The 27,946-nt window shown below is 44.2% G+C and overlaps 1 protein-coding gene across 1 annotated transcript in view; it reads right to left on the bottom strand.

Annotated features, from left to right (window-relative positions):
* The window catches only part of LOC139559949 (collagen alpha-5(IV) chain-like), a 72,332-nt gene extending 44,605 nt beyond the window's left edge, over window positions 1-27,727 (bottom strand). Inside the window, exons 1-6 of the mRNA XM_071376428.1 lie at window positions 27,528-27,727; window positions 15,245-15,298; window positions 14,882-14,971; window positions 1,187-1,231; window positions 913-957; window positions 731-793 (exon numbers count right to left, since the gene is read on the bottom strand). Of these exons, the coding sequence (XP_071232529.1) occupies window positions 731-793; window positions 913-957; window positions 1,187-1,231; window positions 14,882-14,971; window positions 15,245-15,298; window positions 27,528-27,593 (363 nt within the window). The 5' untranslated portion in view covers window positions 27,594-27,727. The remainder of the gene's footprint in view (window positions 1-730; window positions 794-912; window positions 958-1,186; window positions 1,232-14,881; window positions 14,972-15,244; window positions 15,299-27,527) is intronic.
* Window positions 27,728-27,946: the final 219 nt, after the last annotated feature.

The following is a 27,946-nucleotide window of genomic DNA, read 5'->3' as shown; positions in this document are numbered from 1 at the left end:
CTGCCTCTAGGCCACCAGGCTGCTCGTTATGGTGCACACCTGTCACCATCGTTACACGCATCTGTGCATAATGACGCCTCACCTGGACTCCATCACCTCCTTGATTACCTGCCCTATATATGTCACTAGGCTTACCTAACTGGCGGCAGGTAGCCTAGTGGTTAGAGTGTTGGACTAGTAACCGCAAGGTTGCAAGATTGAATCACAGAGCTGACAAGGTAAAAATCTGTCGTTCTGCCCCTGAACAAGGCAATTAACCCACTGTTCCTAGGCTGTCATTGAAAATAAGAATGTGTTCTTAATTGACTTGCCTAGTTAAATAAAGGTTAAAAAAAAAACTCCCTTTGGTTTCCTTCCCCAGTCGTCATTGTTCCTGTTCCTTGTCGGTGCTCTGTTTGTGTTTCTTGTTTTGTTCCATTTATTAATGAAATGTTTTCAGTCACTGAACTTGCTTCCTGACTCTCAGCGTACATCGTTACACCCACATAATGCATTACCTTTTAACAGAAAAACTAGTGGACACTTAGTCTGATCCATATTAGGGAATAGGGTGCCATGATATGGGATGATTGTGATACTGTGTGAAGATAGACGGTAGTGATGATCCTGCTGTCTAACTAGAGTATCTGTGAGTCTTGTCTACATCTGGATAGCTTGGGGTGATACCTTTTTTTGTCAGAGAGGTTCACATAGAGAGAGATTTATGGGACAATCGCCATTGTAACTCCACCTCTGTCCCATTGCATCCTGGGGAACCTGGTTGGCCCATTGGTCCTTGAAGGCCTGGGATGCCCTAGGGGAAGAGTCAGGTAAATATTACACTGACAAAGACACATACACACACACACACACACACACACACACACACACACACACACACACACACACACACACACACACACACAGTCTTACCGGTAGACCTGGTGTCGCAGAAAATCCTTCTTTGCCTTCAGGTCCCTGAAGAAATAAACAGGACTGTAGATTTACTAAATATACAGCAAACATACACACGCACACACACACACACACACACACACACACACACACACACACACACACACACACACACACACACACACACACACACACACACACACACACACACACACACACACACACACACACACACACACACACACGCACGCATACCATTTACATATCAGCAAAGACATTTGTGGAAAGTTACCCGATCGCCATCTGTTCCTGGAGGTCCATGAGGGCCCACATCTCCCTGGGAAAGACAATTAAAACATGATTCAGATGTGATTTCACACATTACTGTCCCCAAAAACATGGACGAGTTATATTGTGCTACCCTAGCCTGAGAGAAGAGGATGGATTACTGTGGATCAGAACAATGCCCTGCATTAACCACATTGCACACACTAGCAAGCAAGCACACACACCTCGTTACACGTTCATCCCTTGCTGGAGTAGAACTAAGGGGTTTGCAATGTCACAGGTTGACGAGTTGTTTTCATGTATCAGTAACTGACATCGTTTAAGCCTTGTGTCTTATGAACACTACAAATACAGGGGACATCATTTACATTTACATTTACATTTAAGTCATTTAGCAGACGCTCTTATCCAGAGCGACTTACAAATTGGAAAGTTCATACATATTCATCCTGGTCCCCCCGTGGTGAATGAACCCACAACCCTGGCGTTGCAAGCGCCATGCTCTACCAACTGAGCCACACGGGACCAGTTGGTCATCTTTGGAAAAGTGATATTTGAAGCGCCCTTTGTCATATTTAAGTAACTGCCAACATTTAAGTCTTACATCTACGGAAGAGGTCTAGTGTCCAGTCTTATAAGCGAAGAAGAAGTGGGACACAGTTTTAGTTAAAGTGATGTTTCAGTCTTCTGAAATGAGCAATGCCTTTAAAACATATGTTGGGGTGAAGAATAATTTAGAGCATTTTTACAGGTATTTAGTATTTATAATGTATTTTTTGAACGACCAACCCAAGAAGACTAGGTCTTCACTGTACGGTGCAGTAGAACTAACCTGCCCAGGGACTGCGGTTGAAAATTAGCCGGCTGGCTAAAACCGGCACTTTTACTGAAACGTTGATTAATGTGCACTGTCCCTGTAAAAATAAAAATAAACTCAAACTCAAACTCAAACTGTTGGTCCCTCTCCTTGTTCGGGCGGCGGTCGACGTCACCGGCTTTCTAGTCACCACCGATCCATGTTTCATTTTCGATTTGTTTTGTCTTCATTGTACACACCTGGTTTCCATTCCAATATCATTGTTCCCTATTTAACCCTCTGGTTTCCTCTTGGTTTTTGTGCGTGTTTGTTTTGTCATGTTGTCTCGCTTTGTGATCTGGATTATTGTCTCCTTCATGGAATATTAATTTTTGAGTAAAGTTACGATTATTACTCATCTCTGTGTCCTGCGCCTGACTCCGCCTTACCCACATCACCTAGACTTTTGACAGAAACACGCACCTAACCAATGGAGTCAGCAGGTACACACAGCCCTCCTCTACCTGTGGAGGAGCGCGTCCAGCAGCACTATGTTGCAAAGTCTCGGCACAGCCATGGATCGCGTGCTGCAAACCATGGAGCGATGGGAGAGAGGGGGTTTTCCAGCAACCCCATCATCATCACCCCAGCTCCCACAACAACCCACACCGCTGTCCACCCCTCATTCACCTGGACCCAGTGGAATTCGGCTCGCGCTCCCGAGGGAGTATGATGGAACGGCTTCCGGGTGCCAGGGGTTCCTACTCCAGCTGGAACTCTACCTGGCGACCGTCCACCCGGCTCCTTCGGGACGAGAGAGTGTGAACTCCCCCATCTCCTGTCTATCTGGTAAAGCACTTGAATGGGCAAACGCCGTCTGGAGAAGGGAAGGAGCGACGTTGGATAACTATGAGGATTTCACCCGCCGCTTCCGGGCGGTTTTCGATCATCCACCTGAAGGGAGAGCGGCGGGGGAACGCTTGTTCCATCTCAGACAGGGGATGAGGAGCGCACAATACTTTTGTGGTGGATGAATCAGAGTTAGTTGGGTAACGTAAGTAATTAAGATGTCATATCTGCATAATATTCTTATGAGATATACTTTTTATTAGAATGTATTTCTAATAGACTCTAGTGTTGCCAGTTGCATTTCTTCCCTCAGCTAGAGCTCAGTCACTTGGGGCCCAGAGAGGGGAGAGGTCAGGCTTGTCTTTTACATGTCTCTGGTGCTATGCAGAATATCAGAAAGGGAAGAGGACAGGATGAAACATTGTCTTCATATGTGAATGTATCTGTTAAACCATGTGAAGAGATGGCGTGATTAAGGGGGAACCAATTACTTGTCTCCACAATGTCTGTCCGCAAGTCACTCCCCTCAGTGAGATGGTCCAGGAGGGGAGTCAAGTGGGGGTTTACTTGAGATGGGAGTATCTAGAGTTGACAATTGAGTTATGCCATTGGATGAGGTAATAGTTCTGTGCTATGAAGTACCAGGAACGAGATTAGAACCTCGTCTTAGAGACCAAACTGAACGATAATTTATAGCGAATGCTATCTGGCTATGGGATACTCCTCTCTCAAGTAAAAGTCTTTCTTTGTGAACAGTTCCTATTATCTGTGGTTTGTCATGTCGAGTAAGGGGGTGGATCTTTGCTATAAAAGATCAGAGTTGCCATTATGTTGGGACTCTCAAAAATTCATTATAGATAGTGAATTGTTGAAAGTCACAGGGCTATGGTAAAGCTCATATTATTAAAGATGAAGTTTAAGTATAATTGGTAATTGGTAATACAGGAAAATGCCATGACACTTTGCACTGAACTTTCGAACTCTGGCCGCCGGCGCGGGATGGAATGAGCGGGCCCTGATCGACCACTACAGGTGTGTTCTACGCGAGGACGTTCGTTGGGAGCTAGCCTGCAGGGACACCACTCTTACCTTTGACCAGCTGGTGGACCTATCCATCTGGCTTGATAACCTGTTGGCCTCCCGCGGACGTCCGGATCGGGGTTCGTCAGTTCCATCCCCCAGCACCTCCGATCCGACGCCTATGGAGCTGTGAGGTGCTGCTATGAGGGGGACCGGAGGGGGAGCCATTCCCTGCACCACCTGTGGCCGCAGAGGACACACTGCTGGTCAGTGCTGGGGAGGTTCCCCATGGAGTCGAGGTAGCAGGCAAGGCACTGGTGGATCATCCCAGGTGAGTAGGCACCCGACTCACCCAGAGCTCCCTGTTGCTCACATGTTTGTGTTCATAGAATTTCCTGAGTTTTCCCCGCATTCCCAGCATAAGGCGCTAGTAGATTCAGGCGCAGCTGGGAACTTTATTGATCGTTCATTTGCACATAGTTTAGGGATCCCTATTGTTCCTGTTGAAATGCCCTTCCCTGTGCACGCCTTAGATAGTAGACCATTAGGGTCAGGGCTGATTAGGTAGGCCACCGCTCCCCTATGCATGATAATGCAGGAGGGTCATGAGGAGAGAATTAAACTCTTCCTTATTGATTCTCCTGCATTTCCTGTGGTGCTGGCCCTACCCTGGTTGGCCGATCATGTCCCCACTATTTCGTGGCAACAGAGGGCTCTCAAGGGATGATCACGTAGGTGCTCGGGGAGGTGTGTAGGTGTTTCCATAGGTGCAACTACGGTGGAAAGTCCAAACCAGGTCTCCACCTTGTACATCCCCTCTGAATATGCCGATGTGGCTCTCGCCTTCTGTAAAAAGAAAGCGACTCAACTACCACCTCATCAACGGGGGGATTGTGCGATAAATCTCCTGGCAGACGCAGCACTTCCCAGGAGTCACGTGTATCCTCTGTCACAGGAAGAGACGGCGGCTATGGAAACATATGTCTCTGAATCCCTGGGGCAGGGATACATTCGGCCTTCCACTTCATCTGACTCCTCAAGTTTCTTTTTTGTGAAGAAGAAGGATGGAGGTTTACGCCCGTGTATTGACTATCAAGGTATCAATCAGATCACTGTGAGGTACAGTTACCCGCTGCCTCTCATAGCCAGTGCGATTGAGTCAATGCACAGGGCGCGCTTCTTCACAAAATTGGATCTCAGGAGCGCTTACAATCTGGTGCGTATCCGGGAGGGGGATAAGTGGAAGACGGCATTTAGTACCACCTCTGGGCACTATGAGTACCTCGTCATGCCGTACGGGTTGATGAATGCTCCAGCAGTCTTCCAATCCTTTGTAGACAAGATTTTCAGGGACCTGCACGGGCAGGGTGTATTGGTGTATATTGATTACATTCTGATATATTCCGCTACACGCGCCGAGCATGTGTCCCTGGTGTGCAGGGTGCTTGGTCGACTGTTGGAGCATGACCTGTACGTCAAGGCTGAGAAATGTCTGTTCTTCCAACAGTCCGTCTCTTTCCTAGGGTACCGCCTTTCCGCATCAGGGGTGGAGATGGAAAGTGACCACATTTCAGCCATGCGTAATTGGCCGACTCCAACCACGGTAAAGGAGGTGCAGCGGTTCTTAGGGTTTGCCAACTACTACCGGAGATTTATCCGGGGCTTTGGTCAAGTAGTGGCTCGCATTACCTCATTGCTGAAGGGGGGACCGGTGCGACTGCAGTGGTCAGCTGGGGCGGACAGGGCTTTTGGTCACCTGAAGGCTCTGTTTACCTCGGCTCCTGTGCTGACTCATCCTGATTCCTCCTTGGCATTCGTAGTGGAGGTGGACGCGTCCGAGGCTGGGATAGGAGCTGTGCTGTCTCAGCGCTCGGGTACGCCACCAAAACTCCGCCCCTGTGCTTTCTTTTCGAAGAAGCTCAGCTCGGCGGAGTGTAACTATGATGTGGGGGACCGGGAGCTGTTGGCTGTCGTCAAGGATCTAAAGGCGTGGAGGCATTGGCTTGAGGGGGCTAAACACCCTTTTCTCATTTGGACTGACCACAGCAATCTGGAGTACATCCGGGCGGCGAGGAGACTGAACCCTCGCCAGGCCAGATGAGCCATGTTTTTCACCCGTTTTGTTTTCACCCTATCTTACAGACCAGGTTCCCAGAACGCGAAGGCAGACACACTTTCCCGGATGTATGACACAGAGGAGGGGTCCACGGATCCCACTCCCATACTTCCTGCTTCTTGCCCGGTGGCACCGGTGGTGTGGGAGGTGGACGCAGACATCGAACGGGCGTACAGAGCCCACACCCACCCAGTGTCCAGTTGGAAGTCTGTACGTTCCGTCTGCTGTCCGCGACTGTTTGATCTGTTGGGCCCACACGTCACCCTCCTCTGGTCATCCAGGCATCGGCCGGACAGTGCGCTGTTTGAGTGGGAAGTACTGGTGGTCTACCCTGGCTAAGGACGTGAGGGTTTATGTTTCCTCCTGCTCGGTGTGCGCCCAGTGCAAGGCACCTAGACACCTGCCCCGAGGGAAATTACAACCCCTACCCGTTCCACAACGGTCACACCTATCGGTGGAGTTCTTGACGGATCTTCCTTCGTCACAGGGAAACACCACGATCCTGGTCGTTGTGGATCGGTTTTCTAAGTCCTGCCGTCTCCTTCCTTTGCCCGGTCTCCCTATGGCCCTATAGACTGCGGAGGCCCTGTTCACCCACGTCTTCCGGCACTACGGGGTGCCTGACGATACAGTTTCTGATCGTGGTCCCCAGTTCACGTCCAGGGTTTGGAGGGCGTTTATGGAACGTCTGGGGGTCTCTGTCAGCCTCACCTCGGGTTTTCACCCCGAGAGTAACGAGCAGGTGTAGAGAGTTAACCAGGATGTGGTTAGGTTTCTGCGGTTCTATTGCCAGGACCGGCCGGGGAGTGGGCGGCTTTCCAGAACTCACTCCGCCACTCCTCCACTAACATATCTCCTTTCCAATGCGTATGAGGTTATCAGCCGGTTCTGGTACCGTGGCATCAGATCCAGATCGAGGCACCTGCGGTGGATGAATGTTTTCGGCGCTCGGAAGAGACATGGGACGCTGCCCATGTGCACCTGCAACGGGCCATCAGGCGGCAGAAGGCGAGCGCCGACCGCCACCGCATTGAGGCCCCGGTGTTCGCGCCAGGGGACCGGGTCTGGCTCTCGACCTGAAATCTGTCCCTCCGCCTGCCCTGCCGGAAGCTGGGTCCGCAGTTTGTGGGGCCATTCAAAGTCCTGAGGAGACTGAACGAGGTTAGTTATAGATTACAGCTCCCCCCTGATTACCGTATTAACCCCTCGTTCCATGTGTCTCTCCTCAGGGCGGTGGTGGCTGGTCCGCTCCAGGAATCTGAGGTGCGGGAGGTTCCTTCGCCCCCTCTGGACATCGAGGGGGCTCCGGCGTATACTGTTCGAGCCATTATGGACTCAAGGCGTCGGGCGAGGGGCCTTCAGTACCTCGTGGAGTGGGAGGGGTACGGTCCGGAGGAGAGCTGCTGCGTGCCGGTGGAGGACATTATGGACCCTTCATTACTACGGGAGTTTCACCGTCTCCACCCTGATCGTCCTGCGCCTCGTCCTCCGGGTCGTCCCCGAGGCCGGTGTCGGCGCGTGGCTCAAGGGGGGGGTACTGTCACGACTTCCGCCGAAGTTGGTCCCTCTCCTTGTTCGGGCGGCGTTTGGCGGTCGACGTCACCGGCTTTCTAGTCACCACCAATCCATGTTTCATTTTCGATTTGTTTTGTCTTCATTGTACACACCTGGTTTCCATTCCAATATCATTGTTCCCTATTTAACCCTCTGGTTTCCTCTTGGTTTTTGTGCGTGTTTGTTTTGTCATGTTGTCTCGCTTTGTGATCTGGATTATTGTCTCCTTCATGGAATATTAATTTTTGAGTAAAGTTACGATTATTACTCATCTCTGTGTCCTGCGCCTGACTCCGCCTTACCCACATCACCTAGACTTTTGACAAGAACACGTGTCATATTCATTCCACCCACCCACCCACACACACCCACCCAACCACCCACCCACCCACACACACACACACACACACACACACACACACACACACACACACACACACACACACACACACACACACACACACACACACACACACACACACACACACACACACACACAACGTAGTTCTATTGCCAACATTACAATATGCTATTACTTAGCACATATTACACAAACAAATGAAGACCACACATACAGTGACAGAGTTTAGACAATGTTAAAAAAATGACAATTGTAAAGAATAGCCATTAGATATCATATAGAGTATAACGTTATAGAGGTAGAGCTCCTGCGACTGGGGAAACAGAGACAGTTCTCCCTGGCACAAGGACAAGGGACCCAGTGAATGCGGTGTATAATGTGTTCTGGTGGTTCATTGCATCAGAGGTGACCCTGTAGAACATGGGTGTCAAACTCTGGCCCGCGGGGGTAATTATATTTGGCCCGCGAGACAATACCAAATTACTACTAGAGCTGGCCCGCCGGTATTATACAGCGCATTCACCGCTAATACTACGAATCCCATAATGCTCTGCTGTTGTTTTCGCGCGCCAATCAGGACAGGACCCAGAAACGCCCTCTCCTCTGTGACAGTAGTCATAGCAACATAGACGCTACAACTGTCAGCGCGCTATCCCTTCCCAAAAATGGCGAAAAGAAAGGCAGAAAACAGGAGCTTTCTGGACAAGTGGGAGGCAGAATATCTGTTTACATATGTAAAAGACAAACCTGTTTGTCTTGTTTGTGGAGTCAACGTGGCTGTAAGTAAGGAGTACAACATTAGACGACACTATGAAACGAAACACCATGACAAATACAAGGACATGGACATGACTCAAAGGAGCCAGAAAGTAGAGGAGATGAAAAGAAGTTTGGTTTCACAACAGAATATGTTCAAAAAAGCCACATCACAAAGTGAGGCTGCTGTAAAGGCTAGTTATATAGTGGCAGCAGAGATCGCAAAATCAGCCCGGCCCTTTAATGAGGGAGAGTTCGTGAAAAAGTCCATGATGAAAGTTTGTGACCTCGTATGCCCAGAGAAAAAGCAAGCATTTTCAAACGTGAGCCTGAGCAGGAACACAGTAGCTGATCGCACATGTGATCTTGCCACCAATCTGTATGACCAGCTGATGGAAAAGGGAAAAGATTTCGTTGCGTTCTCCCTCGCTGTGGATGAGAGCTGCGACGCATCTGGAAAAAGTTTATTTTGGTATTTAAATCAGAAGGCTGCAAATAGAAAAGAGGCATACGATTTTTATTTACATTTTATTTATTTAATAAATGAATGCCATTGATGTGTTTTTTCATTTGAAATTCGATTTTGCATGTCTCCACTATTAAATTATATATTGTATGGTAATAAGCGATGCTTGTTCCATATTCAATGTTAAGGTTCATTTGTTCAATGTTGGCCCGCGACTTTGTTCAGGTTTTACATTTTGGCCCACTGGGTATTTGAGTTTGACACCCCTGCTGTAGAAGGACAGAGAGCCAGCAGGCCAGTCCAGATACTGTCTTACCCTGTTAGAGCTGGACTTGGGGGGGGGGGGGGGAGGGGGTGACTGGTAAGGTAGTGAGTTTGTTTTTGCATCTGACAGTGAAACAGTCATCATATCCAACAAGACCCCAGGACTTATCATTGTAACTGAGCCCACTTTCAGGACCCACTGCCTTCCTTTTGATTCCACTGTAAGCCATTCCTATCTGAACCTCAGTTCCCCTCCACTCTACCATCCAGTAAACAGCACCCAGTCAGACCCTCTCTACGCAGCACCTGTTGCCAGAACTCAAATCTGTGTGGGTGATCTGGATAGGGCTGTCTGGGTGATCAGGATAGGGCTGTCTGGGTGATCAGGATAGGGCTGTCTGGGTGATCAGGATAGGGCTGTCTGGGTGATCAGGATAGGGCTGCCTGGGTGATCAGGATAGGGCTGTCTGGGTGATCAGGATAGGGCTGCTCCTCTTCTATCCGTGTCACATTTCTGTTCTCCTCAGACAGAGAGACGCTGTGTTGGGGTCCAGTGTCAACTCACACGCATCTGATGAAGACACAAAAACTGATCACCATCATTTATAAAAGGTCATAAATACGGTTTTGGATAATGAGTGAATAATGCCCAACATTTTGTTTTTCTTCATATTCCATCTAAAAATGTAGACTTTTATAGTATAAGAACTTTATGTTTAATAAGTGACTATAATTGTTTGGGAAGCTGTAGTTGTTACAACCAAGACTTACATTTCTCAAGTGCTGATTTCAAATAACACACAGCATTATGGTCCACACTGTTAGCCTTATGGTTCACACTGTTAGCCTTATGGTCCACACTGTTAGCCTTATGGTCCACACTGTTAGCCTTATGGTCCACACTGTCAGCATTATGGTCCACACTGTCAACATTATGGTCCACACTGTCAGCATTATGGTCCACACTGTCAACATTATGGTCCACACTGTTAGCATTATGGTCTACACTGTCAACATTATGGTCCACACTGTCAGCATTATGGTCCACACTGTCAACATTATGGTCCACACTGTTAGCATTATGGCCCACACTGTTAGCATTATGGTCCACACTGTCAGCATTATGGTCCACACTGTCAACATTATGGTCCACACTGTTAGCATTATGGCCCACACTGTTAGCATTATGGTCCACACTGTCAGCATTATGGTCCACACTGTCAGCATTATGGTCCCAACTGTTAGCATTATGGCCCACACTGTTAGCATTATGGCCCACACTGTTAGCATTATGGTCCACACTGTCAGCATTATGGCCCACACTGTTAGCATTATGGCCCACACTGTTAGCATTATGGCCCACACTGTCAGCATTATGGTCCACACTGTTAGCATTATGGTCCACACTGTTAGCATTATGGTCCACACTGTTAGCATTATGGCCCACACTGTTAGCATTATGGTCCACACTGTCAGCATTATAGTCCACACTGTTAGCATTATGGTCCACACTGTCAGCATTATGGTCCACACTGTTAGCATTATGGTCCACACTGTTAGCATTATGGTCCACACTGTTAGCATTATGGTCCACACTGTTAGCATTATGGTCCACACTGTTAGCATTATGGTCCACACTGAACTCAGACGGCATATTTTTGTCTGTTCACAAACAATACAAAACTATCTGCTCAATCTTTCCACTACTAACCTGCCTAAAATAAGTAACATTTGAAATATATTTGATGGCATTTCATTCAAAGCTATTTTGGAATACTGCAACCTGGAATTACGTTTAGGGATAAATTCAGGTAAAAGTGTTGTAAGTTTGGGAACTATAAGGGCTGTATTACTAACAGATGCGATTCTACCTGAGTTTCTTGAGTTTACAGTGCGGATCTTCCAGCACAGTAGAAAATATCTTCACTCCAGGAGTCTCCTGGGTGATTGTAGCTCAGATCCAGCTTCATCAGTGACTGGTTTGACTTCAGTGCTGAAGCCAGAAAACCACAGCCTTCCTCTGTGACCAAACAGAATGACAACCTGCAGAAAGCCTTCCACACTCAGAAATAGACTGATTTGTACTCTCTTATTCCAAGTACAACCCACCATGTCAACCATCGTTTTACTATGAAGTCACCTTGTTTTAAAGCTAATTTCCTGCAATTCTACACATTTTGACATGGGCGGAGAGAAAATGTTACAGTTTTAAAGCTAATTTCCTGCAATTCTACACATTTTGACATGGGGCGGAGAGAAAATGTTACAGTTTTAAAGCTAATTTCCTGCAATTCTACACATTTTACCATGTCTTATGCCGTGTTCTTATGCTATCTGAGTGACTCAAACATAACAAAATCAATAGGGGTCCCATGCCATGACATCTTTGGAATTTTAGATTCTCCCTGACTGTCTAGTTTTTATTTTGGTGATTGTTAGTTATCAAAGATGATCTTGTTTAAAAATGTATCATTATCTTTTCTACATACTTTATATTTAGTGTTACTCATTTAAGTTTACACTGAAATATATAGAGGAATACAGAGGAAACACTGCCATGTGGGAGAATACTGAACTCAGTTTCTCTAGTTTACAGTGAGGATCCCCAAGTCCAGCAAAGATCAGCTGCACTCCTGAATCTCACAGGTTGTTGTCACTCAGGTCCAGCTCTCTCAGGTGTGCGGATTTAGAGCTGAGAACTGACACTAACGCTTCACAGAATCGCTTTGAGAGGTTACATCCATTCAGCCTAGACAATGGACAAAACAATATGGTCACACACACACACAGTGTCAGATGCAGTGTGTTGATTGATACTATTGGCAAGATTTTTCACAGAGAAATGGAGATTGAACGTCATACACTATCTCCCTGATTGGATCAACATGGTCTCCAGGTGAAAATTGCAAGCTAACTGACAAATGACAAGCTAATCTGGTGTAGAATGGGAGGAAGAGAAAATTATTACATATATTTTTTAATCTTTATACTTACAGAGCTGTTCTGGAGGCTTTGACCACTGGCAGCAACCGAAGAAGAGCTTCCTCTGATCTAGAGTATGTATTCAGGTAAAACACATCCAGCTCCTCTTCTGAAGTCAGTAACACAGGGACCAGAGGTGACCACTGTCCAGGTGACAGTTTGGCTTTTGAGAGACTTCCTGAGCTCAGGTAGCTTTGGATCTCCTCCACTAGAGAATGGTCTTTTAGTTAATTCAGACAGTGGTACAGATTGATTCACCTTTCTGGAGGGATTCTCCCTGATCTTCTCCTTGACGTACTTGACTGCTTCCTCATTGATTTTGTCAGTTGCCTCCTTTTTTGTTTTCAGAAGGCCTCGTAAGTGAGTCTGATTAGACTCCAGTGTGAGGCTGAGAAAGAGGCGGAGGAACAGGTTCAGGTGCCCGTTCTCACTCTGTAAGGCCTTGTCCACAGCACTATTGTGGAGGACGGTTTCTTTAGACATCTGATGTGTTCTGCTGGTGGTTTCTTGTTCAACCAAAACATTGACATTGTTGTTTTTGGAATCCGATAGACACACAGTGAGCTCTAAAAGTGTTGAGACATTGACACATTTTGTTGTTGTTGTTGTACTCCAGCACTTTGGATTTGAAATGACGACGAGGTTAAAGTGCAAACTGTCAGCTTTCATTTTCATCCAAATTGGGTGAACTGTTAAGAAATGACAACACCTTTTGTGCATAGTCCCTGCATTTTAGGGGGCCAAAAGCATTGGGACAAATTCACTTATATGTGTATTAAATTAGTAAAAAGTTAAGTATTTGGTTCCATATTCATAGCACGCAATGACTACATCAAGTGTGTGACTCTACACATTTGTTGGAAGAATTTGCTGTTTGTTTAGGTTGTGTTTCAGATTATTTTGTGCCCAATAGAAATGAATGGTAAATTATGTATTTTGTCACTTTTATTGTAAATAAGAATATAACATGTTTCTAAACACTTCTAATGTGGATGCTACCATGGTTACAGATAATCCTGAATGAATCGTGAATAATGATGAGTGAGAAAGTTACAGAGGCATAAATATCATACCCCCCCCCCTAAAAATGTCTTGGGGGTATATATTTGTGCGTCTGCAACGTATTTCCTACGTATACGATTACACTCATAACAACCTAAGCATTACAAAACATGTATTTGATTAAATAAGCCACACGTAGCAAATAAGCCATTACATCTTTTGTTAACCAAATTCAACACTCTCTCATTGACCTCCATACAAAAACTCCTCGCTTTGTGAGCGACAAATACGCCACCTGCTGAAGAAGATACATATCGGGCCCAGCTATCCATCCTGCTTCGCCTCTTCCTTTATGTCTCTGAAACCATTATTTGTCACCTAATTATCATTCCCTAAAATATTATGTTGTTGTTACCTTAGTCCGGCTTGCAACCAAAGTCTTTTGAGATATGTTCGCCTTGGTTGGTATTATCACCGGAAAACAACTTAGTCCTTTTTGAACAGACTAAGAGGGATTTATCTATTTGACAAGTTCTCCGTACAATAGAAATGATGGATTTCCTCTTTTACCACCACAAATCTACTGTGGAAATTTACCCGACACGCTTTGTATGAATGGAAACTAATGTTGATGTAGCCTATTGTAATTACAGTAGAATCGCCATTTAAACTTTAAATACATCAGGAGGGTCAGGAGCATGTTGTGATAGCTAGTAATTCAAACTATAAAAACTTAATTTCCTGAAGAAAAATGGTGTGCTTGCTTGTATCAAAGTATTTTTCATGATACTGTTATGTAGTGGGCAGTGTCGTGTTAGCGCACAGTTAGGCAAACATATTGACAGGATACACTTCCACACTCCATCCCCCAGGGGGCAGCAGCAACCTTGTCCAAATGCTGAGCCTTGTTGATAAGCACATCAGGTGCTGCCAATGAAGGTGATGGTCAGTCATAGTAGCAGCTGGTAAGCTGTAAGGCTGCTTGGTTAGTTTGGTGGCCATGAGGCCTTTTGTTTGTTTTTGTCTTTAGTTTGGGGCATGTCTTTTTTATTTTTATTTTTTGTACATGTATTGTCTCCCTGGGCACATAGACTGATTTCTAACATAGATGCACATCTTAAATTAGGTTACTGACCAGTTAACAAGGCCTAAGACCCCTAGACAAAGTGAGTGCAACATTATCTGTAGGCTAATTATTGGGTTCCGTAACAGAAAGAAGGTGCAGTAGTAGTAACTATTAGTGACTGTAGTTACAGAAGTGACTAGGTCATTCACAGTAGTAGCAATGAAGGAAGGAAAAAGTCTCTGCACACTAATATGTACAATTCAGTCAGAACAACATCCGTGTGTTAAATTGGTTTTGGAACATGGTATGAAACAGGGGAGATGTTAGAAACCACTGAAACAAGGTCAGACAGTTGTTCACCCCCCTGATGGTTAAGGAATGGGGGATCTGATCCTAGATCTGTGTGTTAAGGGCAAGTTCTACACTTCCTAGGAAAGGACAGTAAAGAATGACAACAGACACCTTACCTTTGGCCCCACTGGTCCAGGGTGACCCTCTGAGCCTGGATGCCCAACCGACCCAGGTGGACCCATCTCTCCTGCACAACCCCTTTCTCCCTGTGTGTGTGTGTGTGTGTGTGTGTGTGTGTGTGTGTGTGTGTGTGTGTGTGTGTGTGTGTGTGTGTGTGTGTGTGTGTGTGTGTGTGTGTGTGTGTGTGTGTGTGTGTGTGTGTGTGTGTGTGTGTGTGTGTGTGTGTGTGTGTGTGTGTGTGTGTGTGTGTAGATCATGGGGAGAAATAACAGTGATCATGAAGCATAAATAATGTAGTATGAAATTGATTGATTCTAAATCAATACAGTCTCAAAGCTGTGTGCTGGTGTTCTGGTTACCTTATTGCCTTTAACTCCTTCACAGTGACACATGGACTTCCCAGTACACGCACACTAGAAAAAAACAACACACTCATTATAGCTGGCAAATGTTTTTAAAAACCCAGCACAGAAACACCTTCAGTGGAGAAACGATAATGAACTCAATATCCATTCTGTTAGACGTAAAACCGAATTTTTCAAAGTTAAAAGTATGACTGTGTAGCTCAAACAAAATAAATTGAAGTAGATTTGCAGAAAAACCCTTCAATGGAATAAAATAAACCAAAAACATATTTCCCACAAATGTAGCATTGTTTGCAGAGCTCACAAACAATGTGTCCACTCCGAGAAAATTTGAATGGTAAATAATGTGATTGAAATGAATGAATGAACATAAATGACCGATGTAACCACTATGTTCTAGATATCTAGTAATGTTACTAGGAAATTAGAAGGATTAAACAGTAAATGAATTACTGGTGAGCTGTTTAGCGGGGAATTGATAAATATTTAACAAACAAAGGGCAAATACATTTAAATAATGAAACATGTAAATAATGAAACAATGAATGCGCCCAAATTGGTGGGAGGTAGAGAGTGCATAACAACCCTACATAACAGTACATAACAACCCTACATAACAACCCTACATAACAGCCCTACATAACAACAAGCAGATGAAGACCTTGTCTGGCCAATAGAATTAGGAATACTGGAATGAACATTAACCTTCTGATGATGGGATATTCTACTGGATATTCTACTGTATCTTGTCTATGCTGCTCGTCCATATATTTATATATTTTTAATTCCGTTCCATATATCCTGGGTATATGTTGTGAAATTGTATTACTTGTTAGATAGCACTGTCGGAGCTAGAAACACAAACACATTTCGCAACACCCGCAATAACATCTGCTAAACACGTTTATGTGACCAATAAAGTTTGATTTGATTAAGGTCAACCATGGTTTGCCAGTGCTGTATAATAATGAATTTGAAGAATTTATCTGCACTGCATGTTTGAAAATTATTATTATTTTTTACCCCCTTTTATCTCCCCAATTGGTAGTAGTTACAGTCTTGTCTCATCGCTGCACGGACTCAGGAGAGGCAAAGGTCGTCCTCCGAAACACAACCCTACCAAGCCGCACTGCTTCTTGACACAATGCACATCCAACCCGGCAACCCGCACCAAAGTGTCAGAGGAAACACCCGGTGACCTGGTAAGCGTGCACTGCACCCGGCCCACCACAGGAGTCGCTAGTGCACGATGAGACAAGGATATCCCTGCCGGCCAAACCCTCCCTAACCCGGACGACGCTGGGCCAATTGTGCGCCGCCCCATGGGTCTCCCAGTCGCAGCCGGCTAAGACAGAGCCTGGGCTCGAACCCAGGATCTCTAGTGGCACAGCTAGCAACTGCGATGCAGTGCCTTAGACCACTGCACCACCCGGGAGGCCCATTGTATGTTTGTTAGCTAGATAGCCAGTTTTAGAGGAATGATTCCATACATTTTTTCAAATTAACTGCCAATATGCCAACATTCCATTCAAACAATGCAGTCAACCCACAGTCATTCAGTTGATGACAGGACTTGGACAAGTTGTAAATACAACAAACACTGATATTGTATAATTTAATAGCACTCACAGCTTTCCAAGAAAACTAAAATTGAGACATTTATGTTCTGTTTACATATTTATACTGTACAGAAAGTGTGTATAAAACCCATATAAGTATGTATTTATAATTATATAAAAAAATGTATTAGGTTGACAATAATTCAATTACACAAGTTCTGATATATCATATGCCTTTTTAGAGTAGAGGCTTCTACTGCCATTCATTCCAATTAGACTGTTTGGATTTCTCCCAGACCAATATGGCTGCCATTTTCAACCCATTCTGGGACTTTCAGGGTTTAATTGAATAGGTTCTCTATGGTCTGGCCACACCTCTAGTGCTCACGTCACCACTCAGCCCTAAATAACTAAGTATCAGAGGACAGCAAGTCAAGATATTTTTGCTTTTCTACTGTATGTATAAAGGCTACTTCTTATAGGTGCCCTATTTATATAGATCATTTTCATTTATTTTTTACTTATCTACTTTTTATTTAACACTTTTTATTTTTTAACTTCTTTGTTGGTTAAGGGCTTGTAAGTAAGCATTTCACTGTAAGGTCTACACACCTGTTGTATTCGGCGCATGTGATAAATAAAATTTGATTTGATTTGAATTTCCCAATGGTTACTTTTGTTCCTGCCCTGATACAGCTAATTGATCGATTGAATCATGTACTAATGCTGGGCTGGGACTAAAGCCTGCAACCACGTAGCTGTACAGGCCCCGGTTTGGCCACAACTTGTTCAGTTGGAAATGATGTTCAATAATAGTATGAGGTTTATCTGTCATGATCATAAGTGTCCAATATATGGCTGTAGTGTATCTAATCAAGTTTCAAGTTTTAATGTCGCGTGCACAGGTACAATGAAATGCCTTTCTTGCAAGCTTTTGTCTCTCTCTCGTTCTCTCTCTCTCTCTCCTTATCACACACACACAAATGTGACCTTGTGTCTTAGGAAACATCTTTCTTAGGAGAAAACAAGACTAGGAGAATAATTATCTGGTGCTGCTTCTCATGGGAAAAGGTAGTGTGGAAGATAGGACATGCTATCATAGCCCATTCGTTGGCCCACAACAACAGTAATAAATAATTGTGAAAGCCATAAAACCTCCCACTTGGCACAGACATCAGTTCAATTTCTAGTTTTAATTCACAATTGGTTGTTGTCAACTTACGTGAATTCATCGTGAAATCAACAATTCACCATGCCATTGGATTTAGGTCAAAAGAAAGTGAATTCTCTTACACTGAGGACTTAAAAAAAAAATCCAATTCAGTTTTCCATGTTGATTCAACCAGTTTTTGGCCAGTGGGTTTCCCTTGACTCCCATGATCAACAGATAATATGTTACGTTACTTATTACACCATTTAGGTGAACTAACTTTAGGTGAACCCCCTCCACAGTATCTGCTGGAGCCTGGCAGTGTGATGGCTACAGACGCTATATGGCTACAGACGCTATATGGCTACAGACGCTATATGGCTACAGACGCTATATGTCTACAGACACTATATGGATACAGACACTATATGGCTACAGACGCTATATGGCTACAGACACTATATGGCTACCGACGCTATATGGCTACAGCCACTATATGGCTACCGACGCTATATGGCTACAGACACTATATGGCTACAGACACTATATGGCTACAGACACTATATGGCTACAGACGCTTTATGGCTACAGACACTATATGGCTACAGACACTATATGGCTACCAACGCTATATGTCTACAGACACTATATGGCTACAGCTACAGACACTATATGGCTACATACACTATATGGCTACAGACGCTATATGGCTACAGACGCTATATGGCTACAGACGCTATATGGCTAAAGACGCTATATGGCTACAGACGCTATATGGCTACAGACGCTATATGGCTACAGACGATTTATGGCTACAGACGCTATATGGCTACAGACTCTATATGGCTACAGACGCTATATGGCTACAGACACTATATGGCTACAGACACTATATGGCTACAGACGCTATATGGCTACAGACGCTATATGGCTACAGACGCTATATGGCTACAGACGCTATATGGCTACAGACGCTATATGTCTACAGACACTATATGGATACAGATACTATATGGCTACAGACGCTATATGGCTACAGACACTATATGGCTACCGACGCTATATGGCTACAGCCACTATATGGCTACCGACGCTATATGGCTACAGACATTATATGGCTACAGACACTATATGGCTACAGACACTATATGGCTACAGACGCTTTATGGCTACAGACACCAAATGGCTATATACACTATATGTCTACAGACACTATATGGCTACAGACACTATATGGCTACAGATGCTATATGGCTACCGACGCTATATGTCTACAGACACTATATGGCTACCGACGCTATATGGCTACAGCCACTATATGGCTACCGACGCTATATGGCTACAGACACTATATGGCTACAGACACTATATGGCTACAGACGCTATATGGCTACAGACACTATATGGCTACAGACGCTTTATGGCTACAGACACTATATGGCTACAGACACTATATGGCTACCAACGCTATATGTCTACAGACACTATATGGCTACAGCTACAGACACTATATGGCTACATACACTATATGGCTACAGACGCTATATGGCTACAGACGCTATATGGCTACAGACGCTATATGGCTAAAGACGCTATATGGCTACAGACGCTATATGGCTACAGACGCTATATGGCTACAGACGCTTTATGGCTACAGACGCTATATGGCTACAGACTCTATATGGCTACAGACGCTATATGGCTACAGACGCTATATGGCTACAGACGCTATATGGCTACAGACGCTATATGGCTACAGACGCTATATGGCTACAGACGCTGTATGGCTTCAGACGCTATATGGCTACAGACACTATATGGCTACAGACGCTATATGGCTACAGACGCTATATGGCTACAGACGCTATATGGCTACAGACACTATATGGCTACAGACACTATATGGCTACAGACGCTATATGGCTACAGGCACTATATGGCTACAGACACTATATGGCTACAGGTGCTATATGGCTACAGACGCTATATGGCTACAGACGCTATATGGCTACAGACACTATATGGCTACAGACACTATATGGCTACAGACGCTATATGGCTACAGGCACTATATGGCTACAGATGCTATATGGCTACAGACACTGTATGGCTACAGACACGATATGGCTACAGACGCTTTATGGCTACAGACGCTATATGGCTACAGACACTATATGGCTACAGACGCTATATGGCTACAGACGCTATATGGCTACAGGCGCTATATGGCTACAGACACTATATGGCTACAGACGCTGTATGGCTACAGACGCTGTATGGCTACAGACGCTATATGGCTACAGACGCGATATGGCTACAGACACCAAATGGCTATATACACTATATGGCTACAGACACTATATGGCTACAGACACCAAATGGCTACAGACACCAAATGGCTATATACACTATATGGCTACCGACACTATATGGCTACCGACACTATATGGCTACAGACACTATATGGCTACAGACGCTATATGGCTACAGACGCTATATGGCTACAGACACTATATGGCTACAGACATATAGTGTCTGTATAATGTCTAGATGAATCCAATATCTAACTCTGAATATCTCATAAGGGGTTTTCAAACATGTTGTAGTATCATGATGAGTGTACAGGTTAAAGTGGAAGAATGGAATGGGGAGTTCCAAAGTTTGGACATTCTTCAGTATGAAAGCACAATATTAGCAGTAGCCTCCTCTCCCCATCCCTCCCCTCATTTCATGTGCTGTCCTTGGCCTTGGACATGGATACAAATAGTTTGTTTTTAGTTAAATACTTTTGCTGCACCTGACTGAGCTGAAATTGTGCCAAAAGTATAAACACTTCCCATCTGCCACTCCAGGCTACAGACACTATATGGCAACAGACACTATTTGGCTACAGACACTATATGGCTATGCTTTTCACCATATGCTCCTATGAGGCTTTTTACCGTGAACACTTTTTATATTCATTGATGATGTGCTGCTTTTAGTGTCTATCTGTCCTTGTTGTGTTTTTATTGTGAATTTATTGGTGATGTATGTATTCGCTGGTGCAATCAAATATCCCCTCTGGTGGATTAATAAAGTACTATCTGATCTCCTTCAGGATAATGTCCCATCTGACCCCGAACTGTCCAATGACCACTGGAGGAAGACTAAAAACAGGAGGTCTTCCTGGTCAGGTTAGATGACCAGGAATAAATCCTGGCCCTACAGGTCTGGTGTTATAGGAATAAATCCTGGTTCTACAGATCTGCTGTACAGGAACACGATACTGGAGGAAGACTAAAAACAGGAGGTCTTCCTGGTCAGGTCAGAAAGCACAAGTCAGTATGACATACTTTCAGTATGAAAGCACAATATTAGCAGTAGCTTCCTCTCCCCATCCCTCCCTTCATTTCATGTGCTGTCCTTGACCTCGGACCTTGATTCTAATTGTGTTTGTTGTCAGTCAAATACTTTTGCTGCACATGTTACGTCTGCTCCCGCTCCCCCTCTCTGGCACTCAATGTCGCCAGGCTGCTTATCATTACGCACACCTGTCACCATCGTTACGCATAGCTGGGCTTCATCAGACTCAAGTGGACTCCATCACGTTATTAATTACCTCCCCTATATCTGCCACTTTCCCGAGTCAACATTATATTATGTAATGTGTCCCTTGTCCAGACACTGTTCGTGTTTTTTTTTCCTGTTTGTTTATTCATTAAACATTCTCTCCCTGCTTCTCGTCTCCCAGCCTCTGTCCTTACAGAATGCTGACTCCACAATTTGAAGCATCAGGGAGTTTTTTGTTTTTGTTGGTGATGCCGCGTCCGGTTGCCGCTGCCGAAGCAGGCTCCAATGCCTCAGGGGGGGGGGGGGGGTACTGTCACGTCTGCTCCCACTCCCCCTCTCTGGCACTCGAGGTCGCCAGGCTGCTTATCATTACGCACACCTGTCACCATCGTTACGCACATCAGCACTTCATCAGACTCACCTGGACTCCATCACGTTATTAATTACCTCCCCTATATTTGTCACTTCCTCAGTTTCTTTCCCGAGTCAGCATTAATGTCGTTATGTGTCCCTTGTCCAGACGCTGTTCGTGTTTTGTTTCCTGCCTGTTTATTCATTAAATATTCACTCCCTGTACTTGCTACTCGCCTCCCAGCGTTTGTCCTTACAGCACATGACTGAGCTGAAATTGTCCCAAAAGTATAAACACTTGCCATCTGACACTCCAGGCAGGCATCCCTGTGTGCACCTACATTGTAAATTTTCATTCATACTATAGGCTAGGTTGTAGCAACCTCATGATGGGTATAAGGAACATTTGAGTATCATGTAGTAGCCTAAACTTATCGATGTTCCATTGAACTGGGTGAATGGAATATGAATGACAGTCATCCGATATGATCTAATAGAAATAAGGCCATGCTCATGAAAAAAAATGAAAATGTGTCATCTCATCTTAAACGGCATCGACCGCCACTGCGTGATGAAGTTAAGACCCTACGTCTGCTCCCCAACGAAGCGTAGTGAGGGTAGGAAAGAGAATAAACCTGGATAGAAAAAGCATGCGCTCTCTTTCAAATGGACCCTTTTTTTTTTATATGACAGTGGTTCCACACGTTCTTGTGACACAAGTTGTGTGAGAAAAACATTTGTTGTATTTTATTCTGTTACATTTCATTAAATTCTTACTATTAAATATGTGTGTTGAATGTGATCGGGTAGGTGTGTCTTGTCTGTTTAATTAACAAAATAACCAACTATTGAATTCATGGCTGCACAGACCCGTAACATAGGTTGGCCAATTTTTTTTACAGGCAAAATACCATAAATCCTTTGTGAAAGCAGTATACTGTAAGTGTCCCCCATACTCAGACTAAACACACGCATACTGTACCATCCTCCTTCCTGTGTTCCCCAAAAGGCACTTGTTGACCCCCTCAAACTTGACCTAGTATGGACAGGTGAAAACACTCAAGTCCCAGTGTACTTATGGCACCACAAACAAACACACTGGGACTCGCACACGTCTGTTTACCGGCCCATCCACACGATGGACGCTGTTTGCACATCAACGCAAACATCGTGGACCACCGGTGTATAAACACGACGTTTCAAGCCAGATCAAGACATTAAGTACAGTGTGTTCATCTTTAATAGCTTTTAGCAGATTGCATGTTTGTGAGACACTGACTTACTTTACATGAAAGGAAATTTACTAGAACGTTGGGACGAGTGAAGTGAGCTACACCAAACATCCACATAGCCACACAGCAAATTCTCCAGTGTTGAATCAACACAGTGTTAAATTTAATACTGGTCCTGTGTCCATATGGGCCCACACTTTTCAGTGTTCAATTAACACACCACTTAGTGTAAAGCCTTATTTGCATATTTCCCAGAGTGCCTTGCCTTTCGAGTGAATTGTAGAGTTACTTCCCATGACTGTTTTTGTTAGTGACAGAGACATGGTTGTTGCAGTCCTCCATTTTCCATCCTGTGGCCTTCGTCAAGTCAGATCCTAAGCAAATATGTTATCATTAAAATATAATTCTACTTTAACCATCTAAACTGGAACAACTATTTCAGTAACGGGTGCAATAAGTCCAAGAAACAGAAAAATGTATGTTATTTACACTACCGGTCAAAGGTTTTAGAACACCTACTGATTCAAGGGTATTTCTTAATTTTTTACTATTTTCTACATAGTAGAATAATAGTGAAGACGTCAAAACTATGAAATAACACATATGGAATCATGTAGTAACCAAAAAAGTGTTAAACAAATCAAAATATATTTTATATTTCAGATTCTTCAAAGTAGCCACCCTTTGCCTTAAAGACAGCTTTGCACACTCTTGGCATTCTCTCAACCAGCTTCATGAGGTAGTCACCTGGAATGCATTTGAATTACCAGGTGTGCCTTGTGAATTTGTGGAATTTCTTTCCTTCTTAATGCGTTTGAGCCAGTTGTGTTGTCACAAGGCAGGGGGGGGGGGGGGGTATACAGAAGATAGCCCTATTTGGTTAAAGACTAAGTCCATATTATGGCAAGAACAGTTCAAATAAACAAAGAGAAATTACATTCCATCATTACTTTAAGACATGAAAGTCAGTCAATACGGAACATTTCAAGAACTTTGAAAGTTTCTTCAAGTGCAGTCGCAAAAACCATCAAGCGCTATGATGAAACTGGCTCTCATGAGGACCGCCAAAGGAAAGGAAGACCCAGAGTTACCTCTGCTGCAGAGGATAAGTTCATTAGAGTTACCAGCCTCAGAAATCGGCAATTAACTGCACCTCAGATTACAGCCCAAATAAATGTTTCACAGAGTTCAAGTAACAGACACATCTCAACATCAACTGTTCAGAGGAGACTGTGTGAATCAGGCCTTCATGGTCGAATTGCTACAAAGAAACCACTACTTAAGGACACCAATAATAAGAAGAGACTTGCTTGGGCCGAGAAACACGAGCAATGGACATTAGACCGGTGGAATTTTGTCCTTTGGTCTGGAGTCCAAATTGGAGATTTTTGGTTCCAACCGCCGTGTCTTTGTGAGACGCGGTGTAGGTGAACGAATGATCTCCGCATGTGTATTTCCCACCGTAAAGCATGGAGGAGGAGGTGTTATGGTGTGGGGATGCTTTGCTGGTGACACTGTCTGTGATTTATTTAGAATTCAAGGCACACTTAACCAGCATGGCTACCACAGCATTCTGCAGCGATACGCCATCCCATCTGGTTTGGGCTTAGTGGGACTATCATTTGTTTTTCAACAGGAAAATGACCCAACACACCTCCAGGCTGTGTAAGGGCTATTTTACCAAGAAGGAGAGTAATAGAGTGTTGCATCAGATGACCTGGCCTCCACAATCTCCCGACCTCAACCAAATTGAGATGGTTTGGGATGAGTCAGACCGCAGAGTGAAGGAAAAGCAACCATCAAGTGCTCATCATATGTGGGAACTCCTTCAAGACTGTTGGAAAATCATTCCAGGTGAAGCTGGTTGAGAGAATGCCAAGAGTGTGCAAAGCTTTCATCAAGGCAAAGGGTGGCTATTTGAAGAATCTGAAATATAACATATTTTTTGATTTGTTTAAAACTTTTTTGGTTACTACGTGATTCCATATGGTATATTTTATAGTTTTGATGTCTTCACTATTATTCTAAAATGTAGAAAATAGTACAAATAAAGAAAAACCCTTGAATGTGTAGGACTTCTAAAAAATTTTGACCGGTAAAGGTTTGATCCTGTAAATATTTTTCTAAAGCTATGGTAAAATGTCTTGTTCAAATATATCACCAAATCATTTGATTGTTTCTGAAAGGTGTTCTACGATCCATGAATAAGAATGACCGCAATTGACAAACACCTTAATATTTTTGGCCACCGTCCAACTTTAGAACCCCAATTCAGAGGGTCACATTTTCATTGCAGCATATATTGTAAAGGATTATTGAATTTTTCATAAATATTTCATAAGACCTACATAGATGCTTCATAAATCATTATTTCTTAGGGTGACAGGTCTTCATTCAACTGGTTATTTTCCAAATCCTAATATGACATTTGCTTATAAATTATTAATGAAACATCTATGTATGCTTTATTATGGGTGTATGAAAGCTTAATAAGAAATGTGTTTTATGACCATTCTGATCATAAATGACCTACTGAGGTACACGAGGCCTTGCTGTCAGGTTTGGGGTCAGTTCCAATCCAATATAATCATTTCAGGGGATGAATTTAAATTAATGTGGATGTAAAAAAAAATATATATAGAGAATTAAATTTGACCCCAATCCTGTTTACAAGAGAAAACACCAGAGTCTACTTCACACCTGACACTCATAGGGCATGTTTCCCAGACACGATATTAAGTCTAAATCTAGTCCTTGACTAAACAGCAGTCTCCATTAAACATGATTTTCAGTCCAGGACTAGGCCTAATCTGTTTCTGGGAAACCGGCCCATAGAGCCTGGCAGCCTACTAAACCTTCTGGCCCATAGAGCCTGGTCGCCTACTAAACCTTCTGGCCCATAGAGCCTGGCAGCCTACTAAACCTTCTGGCCCATAGAGCCTGGTCGCCTACTAAACCTTCTGGCCCGTAGAGCCTGGTAGCCTACTAAACCTTCTAGCCTATATAGCCTGGTAGCTTACTAAACCGTATGGCCCATAGAGCCTGGTAGCCTACTAAACCTTCTGGCCCATAGAGCCTGGTAGCCTACTAAACATTCTGGCCCATAGAGCCTGGTAGCCTACTAAACCTTCTGGCCCATAGAGCCTGGTAGCCTACTAAACATTCTAGCCTATAGAGCCTGGTAGCCTACTAAACCGTATGGCTCATAGAGCCTGGTAGCCTACTAAAACTTCTGGCCTATATAGCCTGGTAGCCTACTAAACCCTCTGGCCTATATAGCCTGGTAGCTTACTAAACCCTCTGGCCTATATAGCCTGGTAGCCTACTAAACCCTCTGGCCTATATAGCCTGGTAGCCTACTAAACCTTCTGGCCTATAGAGCCTGGTAGCCTACTAAACCCTCTGGCCTATATAGCCTGGTAGCCTACTAAACTTTCTGGCCTATAGAGCCTGGTAGCCTACTAAACCGTATGGCTCATAGAGCCTGGTAGCCTACTAAACCTTCTGGCATATATAGCCTGGTAGCCTACTAAACCGTATGGCCCATATAGCTTGGTAGCCTGCTAAACCTTATGGCCCATATAGCCTGGTAGCCTGTTAAACCCTCTGGCCTATATAGCCTGATAGCCTACTAAACCTTCTGTTGTTGGCCTACACCTGGCCAGGGTATCTAGCCCTATAGGATAGGCATCCTAGAAGGCTACAATGCGTAGTCTGGTTCCAGGTAGAACCCTTTTTGCGTTCCATGTCGAACCCTCTGTGGAAAGAGTTCTACATGGAACCCAAAACGGTTCTACTTGGAAGCAAAAGGGGTCTACCTGGAACCCACAAGGGTTCTTCAAAGGGTTCTGCTATGGGGACAGCCGAAGAACCCTTTTTTTGGTTATTAGATAGTACACTTTTTCTAAGAGTGTCTCCCAAAGGCCCAATACACAAATTGCATACAGCATGATATAGCTGCCTGTGAATAAATTAATGAATCAATACAGCAAATATCTAAAGTTCAGTATAGGACAGACATAGGCCAAACTATTATCACACACGAAAAGCAAGTCCCCACAGTCTTCTTCATAGGCTAGCACATGGTCAATCCGGGATCCTTGGGATGTCCCTACGCTTAACCCTAACATTAACCCATACCTTAACCCTAACCTTAACCTTAACCCTTACCTGAACCTAACCCTTACATTAACCATTTTACATTTAAACTTCAATGGGGTAGGGCCATCCCAAGATTCCCGGATAACGTGGACCTATGTTTAAGACAGCAGGTTATGCAGGACTAATATAGGCTAAATCTGTGAACCCGTTTCATTTTCATGTAGCCTACATTTCCCTAAAAACATTTGTCCATAAGCTTTCCTTACAGCCTTCCTTTTCATGAACATTCAGTGGGAAAAAAACATGTATTTTTAAAAGGGTATGATGCTTACATCCTTCGCCTCAGTTCCTCGCAGCATCACCCCCAAAGCAAAACAAAGCAATGCAGTCCTCATCATGAAGATGATCTTCCCGCCACTATTGGATTTAGCAAATTCGCGTGCTCCTCTCCTCTAGCTCCTGCAACATACAAGCAGCCAGGGACGACACCTGTGTGCGCGGCAAGCGACAGGTGCGTCAGTGCGGTTGGGGGAGCGTGTACCCACTAGTAATCTGTCAGCAGCACAAACGGTGACGTCACGTTCGTATGGTAATGAGGAAAAACATTCAAAATAACAGCCCGTATTTCAAAACATTGCAATGTAAATAACTAATTTAAAAGATATGGAACAAATAAAAAATATGCTTTAAAAAATATATATAAATAATGAAAAAATACTATGTTGACACTGGTATGTTGAGAATATTGGCT

Source organism: Salvelinus alpinus, chromosome 30 (genome assembly GCF_045679555.1).
Source record: "Salvelinus alpinus chromosome 30, SLU_Salpinus.1, whole genome shotgun sequence".
Lineage (NCBI taxonomy): Eukaryota > Metazoa > Chordata > Actinopteri > Salmoniformes > Salmonidae > Salvelinus > Salvelinus alpinus.
This window is presented reverse-complemented; position numbering and strand designations above follow the sequence as displayed.